General features: G+C 38.9%; 1 protein-coding gene across 1 annotated transcript in view; it reads right to left on the reverse strand.

The window, feature by feature from the left end:
• Positions 1 to 17,462, reverse strand: part of ptprz1a (protein tyrosine phosphatase receptor type Z1a) — an 82,174-nt gene that overhangs the window by 3,495 nt on the left and 61,217 nt on the right. The window contains exons 14-26 of the mRNA XM_073471319.1: positions 13,767 to 13,855; positions 12,364 to 12,449; positions 9,852 to 9,872; positions 7,702 to 7,798; positions 6,141 to 6,223; positions 4,383 to 4,517; positions 3,856 to 3,990; positions 3,194 to 3,357; positions 2,966 to 3,101; positions 2,415 to 2,561; positions 1,552 to 1,645; positions 1,335 to 1,408; positions 1,050 to 1,181 (exon numbers count right to left, since the gene is read on the reverse strand). Coding sequence (XP_073327420.1) covers positions 1,050 to 1,181; positions 1,335 to 1,408; positions 1,552 to 1,645; positions 2,415 to 2,561; positions 2,966 to 3,101; positions 3,194 to 3,357; positions 3,856 to 3,990; positions 4,383 to 4,517; positions 6,141 to 6,223; positions 7,702 to 7,798; positions 9,852 to 9,872; positions 12,364 to 12,449; positions 13,767 to 13,855 — 1,393 coding nt within the window. The remainder of the gene's footprint in view (positions 1 to 1,049; positions 1,182 to 1,334; positions 1,409 to 1,551; positions 1,646 to 2,414; positions 2,562 to 2,965; positions 3,102 to 3,193; positions 3,358 to 3,855; positions 3,991 to 4,382; positions 4,518 to 6,140; positions 6,224 to 7,701; positions 7,799 to 9,851; positions 9,873 to 12,363; positions 12,450 to 13,766; positions 13,856 to 17,462) is intronic.

Here is a 17,462-nt window from a genome sequence, read left to right on the forward strand (position 1 = left end):
CTAACACTTTGTTTCTCAAGTCTCAAGTCAAAGTGAAATTTTTTTTATTTTGAAGGGCTCGTTTTTGTACCGCAAACAAACACATAGAAAAATGAGCTTTCCAAAAAAAAATTCTCCTGAATTTTCTTTACACTGATTCACATGGAAAAAAAATCTCGGTTTCACAGATGAAAGATTTTCTTTTTTTTCTCCTGAATTTTTTTTTTGCTTGGTTTCACACGGCAAAATGTTTTAAATGATTTCCCCCCCCACACTCGGCTTGAACACACACAAAAAATATCATTTTCCCCTTTTTCACAGATTGAAAAGAAAGAATTAAGACACCTGGAAAGATTATCCTGGCAACAATTCTGGTGATCCATTTTCAAAGTCTGGTCTAAAATGTTTTCTCGCCTGTATTTATGACTTGAGAACTTGTGGAAAAAAACTTTTGCCATGTTGATCTTTACATCTTAGAAAACGCGCAAGAAAAATTAAACATTTTTTTCTTTTTTCATGTGTTTTCACAGATGGAAATTTTTGAATTTTTTTAATGAGCTTTCATAAAAAAAAAGTTTTTTCCCTGTCAGGACTTTTTTTTCTTCGCAACTCTGTGTCACAGTTGAACGTTTTTTCTTTTTACATTTTTTTCTCCTGAACACTTTTTTTGGTCATGTCTGAAAAAGATTTTATTTTCACACATGCCATATTTTTTTCCATCTGATTTATTTTCCATCATGTATTTTCACTGATGGTAAACTAATTAAGGAACTTAGAAAGATTATCCTGGCAACACTTTTCTCAAGTCACAAACACATCAGAATTAGAAAATGGATCACCTGGAAGAAATTTCCTCACTTGCTCCTCAGGGCTTCTGTACGAGCTACTTCAGTTGTTTAGGATAATCCTGCAGCACTGTTTTGCTGCCAGAAATGTTTTGTGCACTGGGAAAGTTCACCTTATTTCCATCAGCATGAGGATACAAACGTACTGTTCCCGTAGGTTGTAAGTGTACAGTCTGCACAAACACAGATGACAAATACAACCCGTAAAAAAACAAACATCCTCACCTCGCCTGACTGTGTCCCCAGCAGCGATACAATGACCTGGGCGTTGTGGTCCCATATCATCCTCCAGAAGTCCTTTATGGTGCCAGGCAAAGGATTCTGGGTAATGATGAACTCACTGCTCTGCCTGTAACCCTGCAGGAACACAACCATGGATTAGTATCTGTTCTGTTTTTATTCTTCATAGTGACTGGGCTGACACACTGCACTCCTATCTTGGCTAAACACATCCTGGATCTGTCTCTGTCACTAAACTGACTCTGGAGAAGATAATGAATTTGTTCTTACTGTGATGTACGATGCGTTAATGTAGTCAGACGTTTCCTGCTCCGTCGTCGACAGGCGCACTCGCGATCTTTCAACTGCAGAGACAGAACAAAGATTTCAGAGTCATGCAGCACTGTCTTCTCTTAGCTTGAACTAATTTGAGAAAACTGCTGAAGAGACGAATCAAACATCTTTTTCCTTTGAACAGCTCCTGAGCCGACGAACATGTCGGACTCACCAGGTATCATAGAGCAGTTTCTGTTCTTGCTGCGGTTGCAGTCCTGCAGAGCTGTTGAGTAGTCGGACTGCTTCACTCCGGAGTGACAAACCAGCTGTGGAAAAACATGAAACATCTGTTAGTGATTGAATGATTCTGTCGAGCTGCGAAGATGTTTTTTTTACAAAGCATCAGTTCAGTGTGAGCTGTAACAATCCTGCACTAGGCAGTTTTTATTTGGCACTGTAGCAAAGTGCTTCTTCATGAGGGAGTGTCCGGTCTCTAAACTAAATTAGTATGGTCAGGACCTGCTCTCACTGTGAAGCAATCTGAAACCTCACTCCTAGATGCCAATAAATCCTACACACTGAACCTTTACTTTAGATTTTATTTTCATCTTATATTGTGACGATTTTGAGGCTGTGTGTTTCTATGAACCTATAAGTTCATGTCTCACTTTCAATGTTTCCCTGACCTCACATGGACTACTTTCTGTTTGCACAGAAAACACTGAAGCCAACACGGCAAATGAGCAAATTGTGTATAAAAAATGTCGTTATACAATTAAAAGTGTATTTTTAATTTACTTTATATTTGTATTTTTTGTTGTTGTCTTGTCTTGTTGCTTTAACTTTATCTTAACTTCTCCTTAATCTGGTCTTACTTATTTTTGGCTTCTTTTTTTACGTTGAAGGTGCCATTTAAGTAAAGGTATTATTATTATTAGATATATATTCCATTGCACATATCACACAGAGAGTCATTCTGGTATTATACAGTATAATTATAATACAGACTCTCCAACTAGCTGGCAGATATTTCGGAGCCGATAAACGTGAGCAGAAGTTCAGCGAACACAGTAAACAGTTTGACGAGCTGCTCACCTTGAACTGTTTGTCCAGGCGCGTCCTCCCAGCAGGCCCCGGGATCAGCAGCTCGTCCACGTACCTGTGCAGGTTAGCCGCCACCACCTCTGTCTCTCCGGACAAGATGGCTTCCACCAAGGCATCGTGGATAAAAACATACTGTTCCTGCAGAGAGGAGTTGAAGTTGAAGGAGTTGCATGTCAGATAAACACTGAAAAAAAAGTGGCACAAGATTTCTTTGCCTCCAGGTTTAAACTGGACTTGTTTTTAAAATGAAATTATCATATTTTGTGTATTCTGCTGCTTTTTATGTTGAATCTTCTTGAAAAAATGTCATGGCAATCTATCAAATAATTATTGAGAGACATTAGTCTGGATTAAAGTGACGGACCAACGGCGTCATGAATAAAATAAATGATTATAATTCACCACGTAATGCCCAAGTTTATACTTGTTGTGTTTTTGACCTGCAAATGCCAACAGGGTTCAAACTACAGCCTGTTGAAATGTAACATGACGTCTGAACAACACACTGATGTGTGTGGACAGACAGAAAGTTGACCTCTGACCTCTGTCTGAACCAGGTAGTTCCTCTGTGTGCGGATGTGTTTGAGGAAGCCTGTGATGTTGACGGTGCTTTCGTCTCTTATCTGCTTCAGCATGCTGTCCAGGACGATGTACGTGCCCGTCCGGCCCACGCCGGCGCTGCACAGCAACGACAAAGAAAAAGAAAAATGGGATGAATCCAGTATTTACGGACCTGAGGACAGAAAATGAAAACTTTGATCAGATCTTACCTGCAGTGCACCACCACAGGCTCCTTATCATCCTTCTTGGCTTTAGACGACTTGCGGACTAAGCTGAGCAGCGGCAGAGCGAACTCTGGGACGCCCATGTCGGGCCACTGGGTGTAATGGTACTGCATCACCGTCCGCTCGTTGCTCCGCCCCTTCTGGGAGCCCTGAGGATGGTGGACAAAACAGGAAGTGATTAAAGGAAAACCTGTAGTTGTGTCATAAACAGCAAAAGTGCTGCTCCAGATAACAAGAGATTACAATCTGTAATTTCAAGAATTAATCTGAGCTCTAAAATCTTTGATTTTTATCGAAAGAACAAAAAGGTAAATAAACATAAATAATAACAGCTCAGATAACTACACAACACAAACACAACGATTCAAATGTGCGTGCTACATCGTTTCAGTGATAGAGTCCATAGCAACCAGCATAGCAACAACAGAAAATGTTGCATTTTGACTATTTTCCCACCAAATAAATCTTTGTAATAACAAAGATCATACACGTTCACTGAACCAAGACTCTGAAAATAAAACAGAAGAATTTCTACTTTCACTGGTCAGTTTGTTTGGACCTGAATGTGCATCAATGATCATATTTCTGACAGCACTTGAACGCCGGTACTACAGTCACTCTGTGATCTGATTGGCTGTTGGTCTGACCTTTTTGGCGTGGGTGTTCCTGACGGTGAAGGTCCTCTGGGTGTAGTAGGCGAGCGCTCTGCAGCTCTTCACCGTCACCAGGTAGCTGCCGTACTCCTCCTGCACCTCCGCCGGCCAGTACTGATCACACTTCCTCTGAGGAGACAGACGACGCATCAAATGTGATGAAATAAAAACGATTAAGATGAAGTCTCTGTTTTTTATTTTCAGGTTTAAGAAGGCAAACTGTCTGCGAGCATTAAAATGCTTTTAACTTTGTCCATCAGTTTACAGACCTTCTGTTTATCGAATGATATTTTTGATTTACAGGATTTAGTGTGTTTTTTCAAAGGAATAAAAGATAATTAAATCTGAAGCTTCTTAAATTTTAGACTGGAAAATATTCTTAATTTAGCATTACGAGAAAAAAACGTGAACAATAATCAGCTTGAGTCAAGTTGATTAAGGAGTGTCTCTCAATATTAGTCTCAGATAATATATGAATTACAATAAACGTTCTGATCTTTGTTTGAGATCTGGTCACTCACTCTTCCTTTCTCCACCAGGTTGGTGATCATGACGATGACGCAGACATTTTGCTCCCAGATCATCCTCCAGAAGTCCTCGGTGCTCGACCTCAGAGGACCCTGAGCGGCGATGTACGACCGCGCCGTCTTGAAACCCTGTGGAAACACGCAGCAGCATCGGCTTTAAAAACTCCTTAAAGACCTGATTAAATCTCGAGAACACAGAATACAGAAACCCCCCTTATATTTCCATTGCAGCCTTCTGACAGTAAAGTGTTGTTTTATTATTATTATTTTATTATTACAGACGAGACTACAGCCGCCGCTGTTTTCAACATAAACAGAGCTGCATTCAGAGTTTATGATGGTTCAACGTTTCCATCTACAGAGATGTAAACAATACTGGAGCTGATTTGCTGTCTGAGTCAGTTTTGCAGGTATTTTGTAAAAAAACAAATTCACTTCCACCCACTCAACCAAATACGGTCACTTCTGGCTCCAATAAAGATGGTGATGGCCGTAACACCTTCAAAACTCTAATCATCAAAAAACATTTCTGGAGCTTCACAGCAAAACAGTGTTGCAGCATTCTCCTAAACAACTGAAGCAGCTGGAGACAACTGAAAATAACATCAAATGGCTCCGTACAGCTCGTGCGGCGTTATGTAAGTCTTCAAATGCCCCGAGATTCAAACTGATTTTAAAAGCCGTTATTTGCACCCTTGGGCAGCCACTTCAGTCTTGGCGTGCACTTACACTTTTAGCTTAGCAGCTACAGGAAAGATATTCGGCTTAAAAAAGGGTGTAAATAATTTTTCAAATAATTTTGGGACCTCTGGCTTTTAGAGACTTAGAGCCTGTATGGAGGCATTATTACTGTGCTTTTTTTTTCAAGCGTTGAGGGAGGATTTTTGGTTGAACTGTTCCTGTCACACCAAAGTTAAGAACGGACTGATGCTCGCGTTCGACAGTCCTACCAACTGTGACACACCTTTGGACTGATCTACAGGTGTCAGATATGCAGCGATGCACCAGTAAAGGCAGAAAAGATGAATACTGCTAACTAGAAAACAATTCTGGATTTAAAATGCTTAATATTTGGGGTTTGCAAATGTTTCATGAGGGAGAAAATACATTCAACGAATTTGTTCGAGCTCAAGGATTCACACAATTCATTTTTGTGAGAGGCGCCGAATGTAAATATAACTTTTGTTAACAGAAAACTCCACAGGGCACCTTTAAGGCCAGCGCAGGAAAGAAAGTCACATGTTCTCAGCAGAGGGCAGCATTCAATCACTCACTTTAATAGTTTAATAACCTTCACATGACTGACAGTGTGAAGCTGCCTTCACTCTGTGAGACGCAGACAAAAGTGTTCGCTCGAGAGATCCTCAACGTGCTTTTACCAAATCTGTAACCTGTACGCCGGCTCTCCAGAGAGGCCATGACTGTCGCAGGGTTTTTTTGTGTCATCTCTGCCTTTCACAAAACAACAAGATACTGGAAATGAGATTTTAATGGTGCAGTGATAAGCATAATGGAGAGCCACACAGGTTCCCTCTAACAACAGCATGTCTAATGAATAGGTTTAGAATTATGCAGGGAGGCGTTCTGACTTTGGTTTGGGAAGACAGAGAGAAAAGTGAAGTGGCTCTAAATTTTTGCTGCACGTTCGACTGATTCAATATGCAGAAAGAAGGCTGGGGGTGAGGGCGAAGGCCTCAGTTTGTATAGAGCTTGTAAATGAAAGTGAAAAGCAGGTTGGAACAGGGTTCTTACATCCACGTAGTTCGCATTGATGTAGTCCCTCATTTTCCCGTCTTTGTCAGCCTGCGGCGAGAGTCGCACCCGGCTGTGGTCATCTGAGATTTAAAGACAAAAAAAGAGCAACATGTGATCAGATCGGTATGGAGGGCACTTCGGTTTCTTTTTAAGTCTCGTATAGGTTATAGAGTCATTCTGTATTTTTCTTAATGCCAACAAATCCCATGTAAAGACAAGAACAAGGTGTCAGTCCGTCTCTCAGTGCCGCCTGACTTTAAAAACAAAGAACAAATATAAAGTTTAATTTTTAAAACAGCTGCTCAGCTGAGGAAACTGTATTTGTTGGGGACTATGGATTAATCCACAGGACGGTGTGTGGCATCGAGTCAAGATAAACTACAGGCTCACTGATGTGTTTTTAATAGTGTGTGGACAATAATGGAGCAGAGGAAGAAGATATATCAGGCTGTGATACACACTCCAGACTTGTTGGTCGACACATTCAGTGTAGACAATGAGAACAGAACTGAATATCAACAGACTTGTAATTAAAATGCTGGAAAATCTCTTCCACAACACTGATATTTGCCATTCATGCTGTGATATTCTGTTTTTTAATCTGTTTTAAAGAAGATAAGAGTCTTTTACTGTAATTGTTATGTGCTAAGCTAGGCTAAACACCATTAAAGTTCCCATTAAATGGCTACTGGAGTGCTATTTGCTTTGGCCTAGTTATGTGTCTCCTATAAAACAGGTAGCTAGGGAGGGACTTGTTGCAGATATTTGATTGGCGTTTACAGTAGCCAATAGCGATGAATGTACGCAACGCGACTGGCCATTAGCACAAGTGTTTCACCGCTGACTCGATCTCGGCTAACCGATCAAACTTGCAAACAGCAGCTACATTTAGCAGCAGTTGGTGCTTACTTTAGTTACAGAGCTGCCAGATCCGTCCGTCACAAAACTTTAACTTGACTTGAGATGCTTTTGTTTTCCTACTTTATATTTCTGCTTCATGACATTTTGAAGCCAAGTATTGTACTTTTTACTCCAGTACATTAATTTGATAACTTTAGTTACTAGTTACTTTTCAGGGTCAGATAACAAAAAAAAAATGCTGATTCAGATAATCATAAAAAAAGAGGCATATCATCTGTTGATCCATAAAATAAAACATATAAATACATACAAACACATGCATCATTTACTTTTACTTCTACTTTTGTGTACATTTAATATCAGATACTTTAAGACTCTGACTCGAGCACTGTTTGTATGGGCGACTTTACATATTTTAACACGATATCTTTACTTTCTTACTTCAAGTCAGACTTTTGGCTGCTTTTTACAACACTGGTAGTAAAGTAAAGCTGTCTTTCCAGAGTTGCAGTAGAGCAGCTGGAGGACATTGAAGGGAAAACCAGAATATAGTTTCTCCATAAAATATGATCCAGTTTCACCCAAATCAGTGAATGAAGTGTTTTGTACAGTAATCTGTGCACGGCTCTGCTCTGGCAGCGTGTTTCTTTTCATACTGCCACAGCAGCGTCGTACAAGTGTACTGAAGTGTACTCACAGGCCAGGATGTTGCTGTATCTGTTTTTAGTCTTGTTGTCAGGATGGTTTGAGCTGTCGGTCGTCATCCCCATGTCCACCGTGCACGCCTGAACCTCCTGCACACACACACACAACATAAAGCTTAAATCCCTCGAGGACGAGAGGTGAGAAGTAACTACGTACTTCTGTACAGTTACTGGAGACGTTCTAGCTACTGTAACTGCTTCATTTGTAGATTTAGAGTTTCTTTTCCAACCAAGATAAAATATTACTCATAGAATATTACTTGTCAGTAGAGCTGGGAGTCATTTGAAAGTTTTAGTACATAGTAATTCATTTTTTCAATGTGATATTCAAGTTTCAGTATGAGTAACAAAATACTTTTTCTGATATACTTTTAGGAGTAAATGTTTTTCTGCAGAACTCTTTTTGGAAACAGCCGACAAGAACTAAACAGACAAACTAACCTGCATAAAAATGAAGTCTAAAAATGGCAAAATTAGGATTTAAATCAGGAACTATCTGATCGAGGAATAAGTCAATAAGATTATGATATGATAATAAATTACCTTTAGAGATTAAATAAGGCTTTTAGAGAATTTACTCGACCGACCATTATTCAAAATAATTCATAGGCAGTTATAGTGTTTTTATCTGTTGGTAGAAAATGGTTTCCTTTGAATGTCCAGTGTGGTTATCTGCATGGATATTTTGAATTTTTACATTTCTACTGAAACAGTATGTAACAGTATGTAATGTTTGCCAGCAGGGGTCTCTAAATCAAAACAATGAAAACAACAGACGCAGTATGACGATGTTGTGAAGTAGCCTGGGATCATCAGAGTTGTTGTCTTCATTGTTAAACAGAAACTTTGCTGATTTTCAACCAACTTTGTCTCGCTACAATTCTGGTATTTTATACACATGAACAAAATTAAACTTCTCCATTTGTCCTGCACTCGGAGCCCCCCTCTCTTTTGCTGCAAAAACATGTCATCCGGTAGATTTAGGACCGTTTTATTATCTACAGATTATTGTGCCATATTTTGTAAGCATGCATCCAAGGACATAAAGCCTCAGATCAAGTGAGGGTGTCTCACAAAACACTTATCAAACTGCTTAAACTATGCAGTGCCGATGAACTGTAAACTGAGATTCTGTTGCAATGCTTTCAGAAACATATTTTTCTGACTGTTTAGCTGCAGTAGAGAAGGATCCTGAACCGGAAGTGGCCACCATATTGTGTCTGTACTGTGAAAACAGAGGCTGAAAAGGCTTTTATCAAACTGTAAAACAAGGCAGCGTTGATCAAATCTGGACCACGATCCTGTTCATTGTCAATTTTGTCTCCTAAAATGTTTTCAGGAACATATTTTAGTGTTCTGTTTGGATGAAATATGATATTGTTTGTTAACAGCTGGCTGCTTTACTGTTTCCCGTTTCAAAACGGACGGTGAGCCAAAACCAAGCACCGCCCAACTCGCAGTACCTCACCCGTCAGCGGGGTGGTCGTTGGTCTGCTGCGGCGCAGTGCATTCTGGTCAGTCGAGGTAATGTATGAAGTTTTACTCATGTTGCAATAAATGATGTTTGTATGATAAAACATTTGTTATTTGAAAGTGCTGAATAAAGTTGGGAAAACAATGTTTGCAGACTTCCTTCCTCACTCTGAGGAAACTCAACTCATCGGTTGTTTCCCCTAAAGTTATAGCAACAGGCGACCACATGAAACGTGCCGTTACCCTGAACAAAATGACGGATTTCTACTTCTCTAAACTACTGTAGCCCAGAAATCATTTTAAAACAATGGAGGTTAATATTCTAAACTTTTTCTTGGAGCTCAGAAAAGTTGTTTTAATGCACCTGATGTCATCTAAGTGTTAAGTTTTTGGGACAAAGAAGCAAAGCCAGGAAGAGAAAAAACTTTTTTTTGGTCTTATGTGCGAGGTGAGCAACTTTGTTTGTAAAGAGTGGACGCCATTTTGGAGTCCAGTATCCATTTCGTTTAATACTTCGACAACGACTTCGTCCGTTGTCAAACAGCGATCATGCTTTGTAACATCCACAGTTCCACACGAACACTTTGCATAACGAGATGAGACACAAACACAGCTACGAGTGCAGCGGTGTCCATCAGTGAATAAAGACGTGAGGGGGAGAGCGTCTTACCTCATAACTCTCCTTCAGTGTCTAATGATGAGGGTGAGGAAGCAGCAGGCAGCAAGGACGTTTCCGTGACAACACAGTCAACCAAAGAGGTGCAAAAATACAAATTACAAGACAACACAGGAAACAACTCCAGACTAATTCATCTCACAACACAGCTCATGCTCCTGCAAACACAAAAGGAAAATCAACCCAAAGGAAAATGAGGTTCAGTTAAAGTTCAAATTCATCTTCAAAAGGATTCTCTGATTAATGGTCGGGCCGCGCCCTGCTGCATTCTGGGATTCTTTACATTTACACTTTTTCTTCACTACATTTCTGAGAATAATATTATACTTTCACTACATTTAACTGACAATTATCTTGTTCAACTTCACAAAACAGGGGAAATTGGTACGTTACAGTTGCTCCATCCACAAACTACTTCTGGCTCTTCATCATAGTTGTTTTTTTTTTTTAATATTTACTTACTACTTTCTGGCTCTCCAGTTAATTATAGTAGGGGTTGTTTTTTTTTGCACCACAGAACACCTCTGGAGATCTTTCCTATGAGTGACCATAAAACTGTACAACTCCTCTTCTTCTTTGCAGGAAGGAAAGCTGAAAACATTAACCCTTCATGCATGGGGTCCACAACAGGAAACAGATATTTGGAAGTAATTAACCATTTAAGTCCCCAATATTCAGGTTTGAGGACCGGTTGATTATCATCTTTGTATCTCTTTTCCATATTAATATATGGCATCATAAATTCAAAATGGCGGAGGGACGATGAGATGTACTAAGTACCTCTGGAATAACAGTTAAATACTCTTATTCTCAGAAAACCTCCAGTGTCCTCTCCAGGGGAGGATATCTTCTGCCCGTTTAGATTTCACCTGACTTTACATGTTTTATTTAAAGCTACTATAAAGACTCTTTAACTGGTTATGAAACACACTCAATTTAGTACTGATGCTTCTATATGAACTATATATGCAAATCAGACGATCAGCGAGAAGATGAACTATTTCTACTTATTGTTTCTTCACACCTGCCATCCGGTCTGCGTGCAACCTGGAAGAGCCTGTTTACATTTTCCTCGGCAAAGTTACAGTAAGTAGTACGTTCGCCAGTTAAAAAGAAGCACGAGGGGATCTTTCTTTGGAGATTTTTATCTTTTACATTTTTATTTTTTTGGTTTTGACGGTGGAAACACTGCTTTTGTTCACAGCGGCCTCCAAAAATCAACAAAATATCAAAGTTCCCTGTAGTACCTTAGAATCATGATATCATTGTCAATTCAATAGTGTAATTAAACGGCAATATTAAACAGCCTATCAATTATTTTATCTAAATACAGGCCCACTGTTTAAAATATAGGTTTGGTGCATTAAATAATATGAAAATCCGAGTGAAAGTATTTCTAACATCACTTGTTTAGTTTAAAAAAAACTTGTTTTTAACTGGTTTTCTGAAGATGAAAGGATTTAACAGTTTTTCCTGAATCACCTATTTATACCACTGATGCACAGTGTGTCCACCACGGCACAGATATTTAATAGTAAATAAATAACATCTAACATCTTCTAAACTAGATGAATTTCCAGTTTTGAGAATAAAAACTAACTTTGAAAAAGATGATTGAATGAATCATGCATGAAGAGGTTAACATCAATATAATGTGCAATGTTCCTTTTCCACTTCTCAATATCACTTAGGATTCTACTTTTACAATATCGGGTGCAATATTTCTACTATTTCTACTTGTATTATTTCTCAGTATCATTGTGTATAGCACCTTTGCTGTTTGAGTTTAATTGTAGCTTATTTATTTTATTAAATGTATCTAATTTCAAGGCACTGACAACATTCACTCCTTTAAAAATGTTTTTATTACTGCTCGAATGTGTTTTCCTTTTTTATTCTTATGCTTCTGTATTTTTGAGAATATTTATGGATATGAATATGAATATTTGTAGCTTCAGAATCCACCTGGACAAGGTTTTATGTCTTTCTTGATGATGTCTCACTATCGTAATGCTACCCCTTCGTGTTTCAGTTCGTTTGCAGCCTCCGTTGTCTTTGTGTTGATTTTTCCTTCAGTGGCACTTTGACAACAAAACAAAGTGGAGCTTCGATTCATTAAGTGACTTCTGCTGCTAGTCGACAGGTAAAAGACACCTGAAACGCTGCTCGCGTGAATGAATGAGTGAAGGCTCCTCACAAAAAGACGAACCAGGACTGCAACATTCACCCTCCGACTATTATTTTACTGTAAGTTATAATTAGTATTACTGTTGTTATTATTCACAGTGAGTCTGTCTGAATTATGATCAGAGACTCTTAAATAATCACATAATGTTGCAGTCAACATCATCACAGCTCATCATGCAGCATGCAGACAACAACGTGATCAGACACGACCCTAACAAACACACACAAACACACACAAACACACACACACCACAGGTGAGATTTTGACAGATATCATTTGTAAAAATATTCAGTATTTTAGGTCTGGCTGTCTTTGTACCTCAAACTCTCGTTGGAAGCCGCCAGTGTCGTGAAGCTCGGCTACGTGTTTGACAAACTCCTTCACTGGAAAAGCTGTTTCTTTGTCTGCAAGTAAAAAGGAAATAACAATGAAGAGACGAGAAGAAGAAGAAGAAGAAGAAGAAGAAGCAAAAGAAGCAGCAGTATGAGAAGAGATACTCTGGTCAAATGTGTGTACTTGTGTCTCTGAATATTGATGGGTGTGATCCTCTGTGTCTGCTCTAAGAGCATTTTTTAAATCAAACACTTTTTTTGTAGAGTGAGGAAATATTTTTAAAGATGAGGTGAAATTTTCAAAGTAAAGACATTTTCAGAAATAGAGGATATTTCTATTTAAATGGACGAAAGGAAAAAGGACATTTTTAGAGAAAAGAGCATATTCTGGAATGTGAGGACATATTGAGAAGACGAGGCGGTATTTAGAAAGTAAAGACGTTTTCAGACATTTGAGATATTTTAGAAATTATGGAACATTTTTCAAATGCTATTACTTACACATACAAGCTGGAATGTTTCTGACCTTTTTAGGTCAGACATGTTGTATACCCCTCACCTCTTCAAAGAAGTGTTCAAGTGTTTAGTCTTACAGTTTTTACTTTAAGGTTAATATTAGAGAAAGTATTACTCCTTTTCTTTCCCCATCAGAAGATTTTTTTGTGAATTTTTGTGATTTTGGGCTTAAAGGGGGATAGGATTAAAAATCCTACTAGCTTGAGCTGATAATAATATTATATTTATGGGTCCTCACATTTAAGCATATATTGTCTTCGGAGGTCTGCACAGCAGCTCCTCTGCAGCCATAACTCCCCTCTCTCATGTTTCCTTGTCTCTTTGAAGAACCCAAATTCCAGCTTTATCCTAACCGACAAATCTATGGTCAAAAGTGCATATTTGAATCCCACCACTTCCACCATCACAGTGTCAAAACTTTTCTGCAGATTAGTCTCACATTTGTATATAAAAATCCATATAACATCACCAAAATATGCTCATAAATGTAGCCAGCTGCAGCTCCTCCTCAGTGAAGTCTCAAATCAATTTCTCCACATCTAAACTTCAACAAGTTCTGCAGCAACATTTGCAGCTTTCATTACCTTTAGCTGTTATTGATTTCTGTCTGTGTAGATGTGAATAACACAGAACAATAATAATCACCGCCCACCTCCTTCGTCTGCCCTTCAACCCAATCATATATCATATAATCTGGGGAGGGGGGGTGAAGTGGAGACTTGAGCCAGAAGCCTGAATCTCCTTGAAGACGATTCCAATCTTAATCTTACATTGTGTCGAGTGTTTGCATGCGTGCGTGTGTGTGTGTGTGTGTGTGTGTGTGTGTGTGTGTGTGTGTGTGTGTGTGTGTGTGTGTGTGTGTGTGTGTGTTACCAGATATTAATTCAGCGGTGGACGGTGCAGGGATGACTCTGGGTGATGAGCTGTCGTCGATGTAGAAGTGAGCCGTCTGAAAACAGGTTCTGAGGACAAAACAGAGAGAGAGAAACATCAGAATATATTTTCATTGAAAAATAATCTCTGAACATAAAAAGATCTGTTTGTAATTCAATAAAAAACATTAAAAAATGTGTACAGAAATTAGGAACGGTCGATATTTTCAGGCTTCATCACGATCAACAATGTCTCAATATTCTGAAATGTCCTCACAAGAACTTCATAGATGCTACAAATGGACAACAAATTATATATATACTGTCTAAGTGGGTAAAGACAAGCATTAAAACGAGTACAGTCTGTTAAATTCAGAAAATTACATGACTTGACTGTGATGCAGCATTTAAAACCAGGAAAAGACAACACTTATGTGATATCACGAAGTAAAAATATCCAATATCTGCCACAATGACCATATATATCATATATATTGGCCAGTCCAAGGAGAAATAAATGGAAATAAATTATCTATATTTTGGGAAAACACTACTTAGTGTTTTAGATATACACCAACCATTATAAGCACATACTGAAAAACCAACAAATATGTTGGTAATTTAAAATATATTATGTAGAAAAGTCTGAAATCTTAAACAGAAAATACAAATTCTATTAAAAAGAGAGTTTTGTTTGGGTTAAAAGTAAAAAAATATGTATCTGCTTCAGCCTGGACTGAGTCACAGACTGCAGAATTCACTGAAAGGCAGAAGATGCTTTTGTTTTCATGTGACTCTGCGTTTGGCCCAGATTTGGGAGAATACACGGTAATCTTCCCAAGAACACAGGAAAAAAGATGTTCTGTTAATCCTTGACAAGTTTTTAAACGGATGAGATGAACCTGCGTTGTCTCGGCCAGAAATGGGCATCAGGGATTATCACCGACAGAAAAAAAAAAAAAAAACAGTAAAAGGGTTGAGCCCAGAGATTATAGACGACGTGTTTTGGAGGAAACTGTTATTCTCTCAGTGAGTCTGAGGAGTGTTTATTTGATGACTTTGATTCGTTCACCATTGACTTCCTGCATCGTAAACATGTTACTTTCCATCAAATTTCACTACGTTTCATTTTTACTGTTCCATCAAATATAAGAAAAATTTCTGTTTTCATTCATGTAAAGAGCAACTGAACTGGTTCAGAAGACGCAGATGAGTCAATAAAATGTAGAACATCTATATTATTTACTATTCTGGCACCTTCACAGCAATGCTTACTAATGTGCACTGTCCAGTTAAATAAACAAACAACAACATGAGTAAACAAATACATAAACCCTGTTGTTAACGGTGTTGCCAAGTTGCCAAAGACACTACCAGTTACCACATTACTGTTGTTTGGTGCTGTGTGGGACATTTCTCTTTACAAGATATTGTTATGTATCATTAGATGACTGCCTTGCGATGTATCGAATATCTCAGAATTGCTGTATTGTCATACCATCATTATCTTTGGCAATGTATCGTAAAATCGTACTGTATCGTGAATTACTTTGTGATTCCCACCCCAAGGTGTTTTAGGGCTTTTTGTCCAGTGAGAAAGGGGTTTTATAAAGTACAAAAAATAAGGTAAAAAAAAAAACCCTGCTCACCCGGTAACAAACGCAGCTGAGGTGCTTGAGCTGATCAAACTAGGACAGAAAAAAGCACCCGCACACTCAATCTGTGCAAAAATCTGTTAAAACTACAAACAACAGATCGCAGTCGCGCATATCCAAAAAACATTTAAGGCAGGTGTCACACACTGTAGGTCCCTTACATGCAATCTATTGACACATCCACAGGTAACTTTGAGAGACAGGTCATTTGTTTTTAGCTGTATATATATATTCTATCTCTAATGTCTGATGTGTCGCTGCCTGTTGACTTCGTTCAAACAATGCTTCAATTAATGTTTAAATTTCCTCATGGCAACACAAAGTCCGTCTTCTGACAGATGGTGTTTGATGTTTTGAGACGCGTCAGCCGAGATTATCGGTCAAAAGATGCAGTTCTGATTCTGCTGCTGTTCATTGGCCAACTTAGTGTTTTTTACTTGTTTATCTACTGAGACTGAAACTACTTAATCTGATTATTGATGTAGGATGTAAGAAGCTCATCTGAATCACTTCAAACTAAAATAGGAAAACAGCTGCTGCTCATTAACAAACACTCAGTCAGATATTTTCAACCTTTTTTTCCAGCAGTGAACACATTCACCATCTGTATCCGCTCGATGAAGTTTATTTTCAAAAAGTTCAAATGATCAGAAGTGACGTGCTGAAGTAGTTAAATCTAAACCCTGAACATCTGTCTTTTATTAAAGATTCTTTGTTTGACCTCCTTCATTGATCTTTTTCCTGAGTGAGAAGCATTTCTCTGAGACCACCATAGAAAAACTGATCAGACGCCTTTAGAAACGATTCAGCTACATGCTAATTTGCTGTTCATCTCTCAGCTTGTTGTAAACTTGTAAAGTCGACTGAAATCCCCTCAAACTGCTTGACCTCAAATGCACAGCAGCAGTGTCCAAATGAGCACCATGTTGTCAGGAGGGAGTGAAAAAGGACACGACACCAGCAGGATTAGTGCAGTTTGGCCTCCCGCCGCTCGCCCTACAAGACGCTGACACGATTCCTTCTGTCCGACATAATCAGGCGGATGTCCTTTTCTATCCCCCGACCCTCTCTGGACGCTCTCAGCTGAGTGGACGCTCGCAGCGCTGCAGCCAAGGTACATCCTTCACAGAGGACTAATCCCCCTGCTCCTCAGATTATTACCAGCTTAGTGGTGCTCAATCTTGGAGATACAACAACAAGCAGAGCGCAAAACAAGAATAATATGTTGAGTCTCCAGCCGTCCAGAAACAGCCTGTGAAAAATACGACTAAAAGTGTTTATTCTGAATTTGACAGCGTGTCCTTGATTGGATTTCCGAAGTTGCTTATTTCACGGTCTGAGTGGCCGGCAGGTTTTTTTTTTTTTACTGGATAGTCAAAGATGTTTTCAGAAACGGAGAAAAGAAACTTTTGGGTTTTTGCCCGACATACAATAATACAGAAAAAAACAACTTTTATATAAATAAATTAAAAAAAATCTCACACACACTTTTGTTTGCGCCGAATCCAATATTTCATACGTTTCAATGAAAAATGAAAAACAGCATCTCTCAAGGTCAAGAAACCAAAAAAATACTGCTGTCAAAAGCGAAGCTGCATTCAGTCCGCCAGCAGCCGCGTCAACAGCACAACACAGGAGGTATTGTTTATGAAGGGGCTGCTGGTGAGCGTGCACACACACACACACACACACACACACACATGCAAACACTCAACACAATGTAAGATCAAGATTGAGCTCGTGTTCAAGGAGATTCAGTCTTCTGGCTCAAGTCTCCACTTCCCCCCCCCCCCCAGATTATATGATATATGATGGGGTTGAAGGGCAGACGAAGGAGGTGGGCGGTAATTATTATTGTTCTGTGTTATTCACATCTGCACAGACAGAAATCAATAACAGCTAAAGGTAATGAAAGCTGCAAATGTTGCTGCAGAACGTGTTGAAGTTTAGACGTGGAGAAATTGATTTGAGACTTCACTGAGGAGGAGCTGCAGCTGGCTACATTTATGAGCATTTTTGGTGATGTTAGATGGATTTTTATA

The sequence above is a fragment of the Pagrus major genome, chromosome 8 (genome assembly GCF_040436345.1).
Source record: "Pagrus major chromosome 8, Pma_NU_1.0".
Lineage (NCBI taxonomy): Eukaryota > Metazoa > Chordata > Actinopteri > Spariformes > Sparidae > Pagrus > Pagrus major.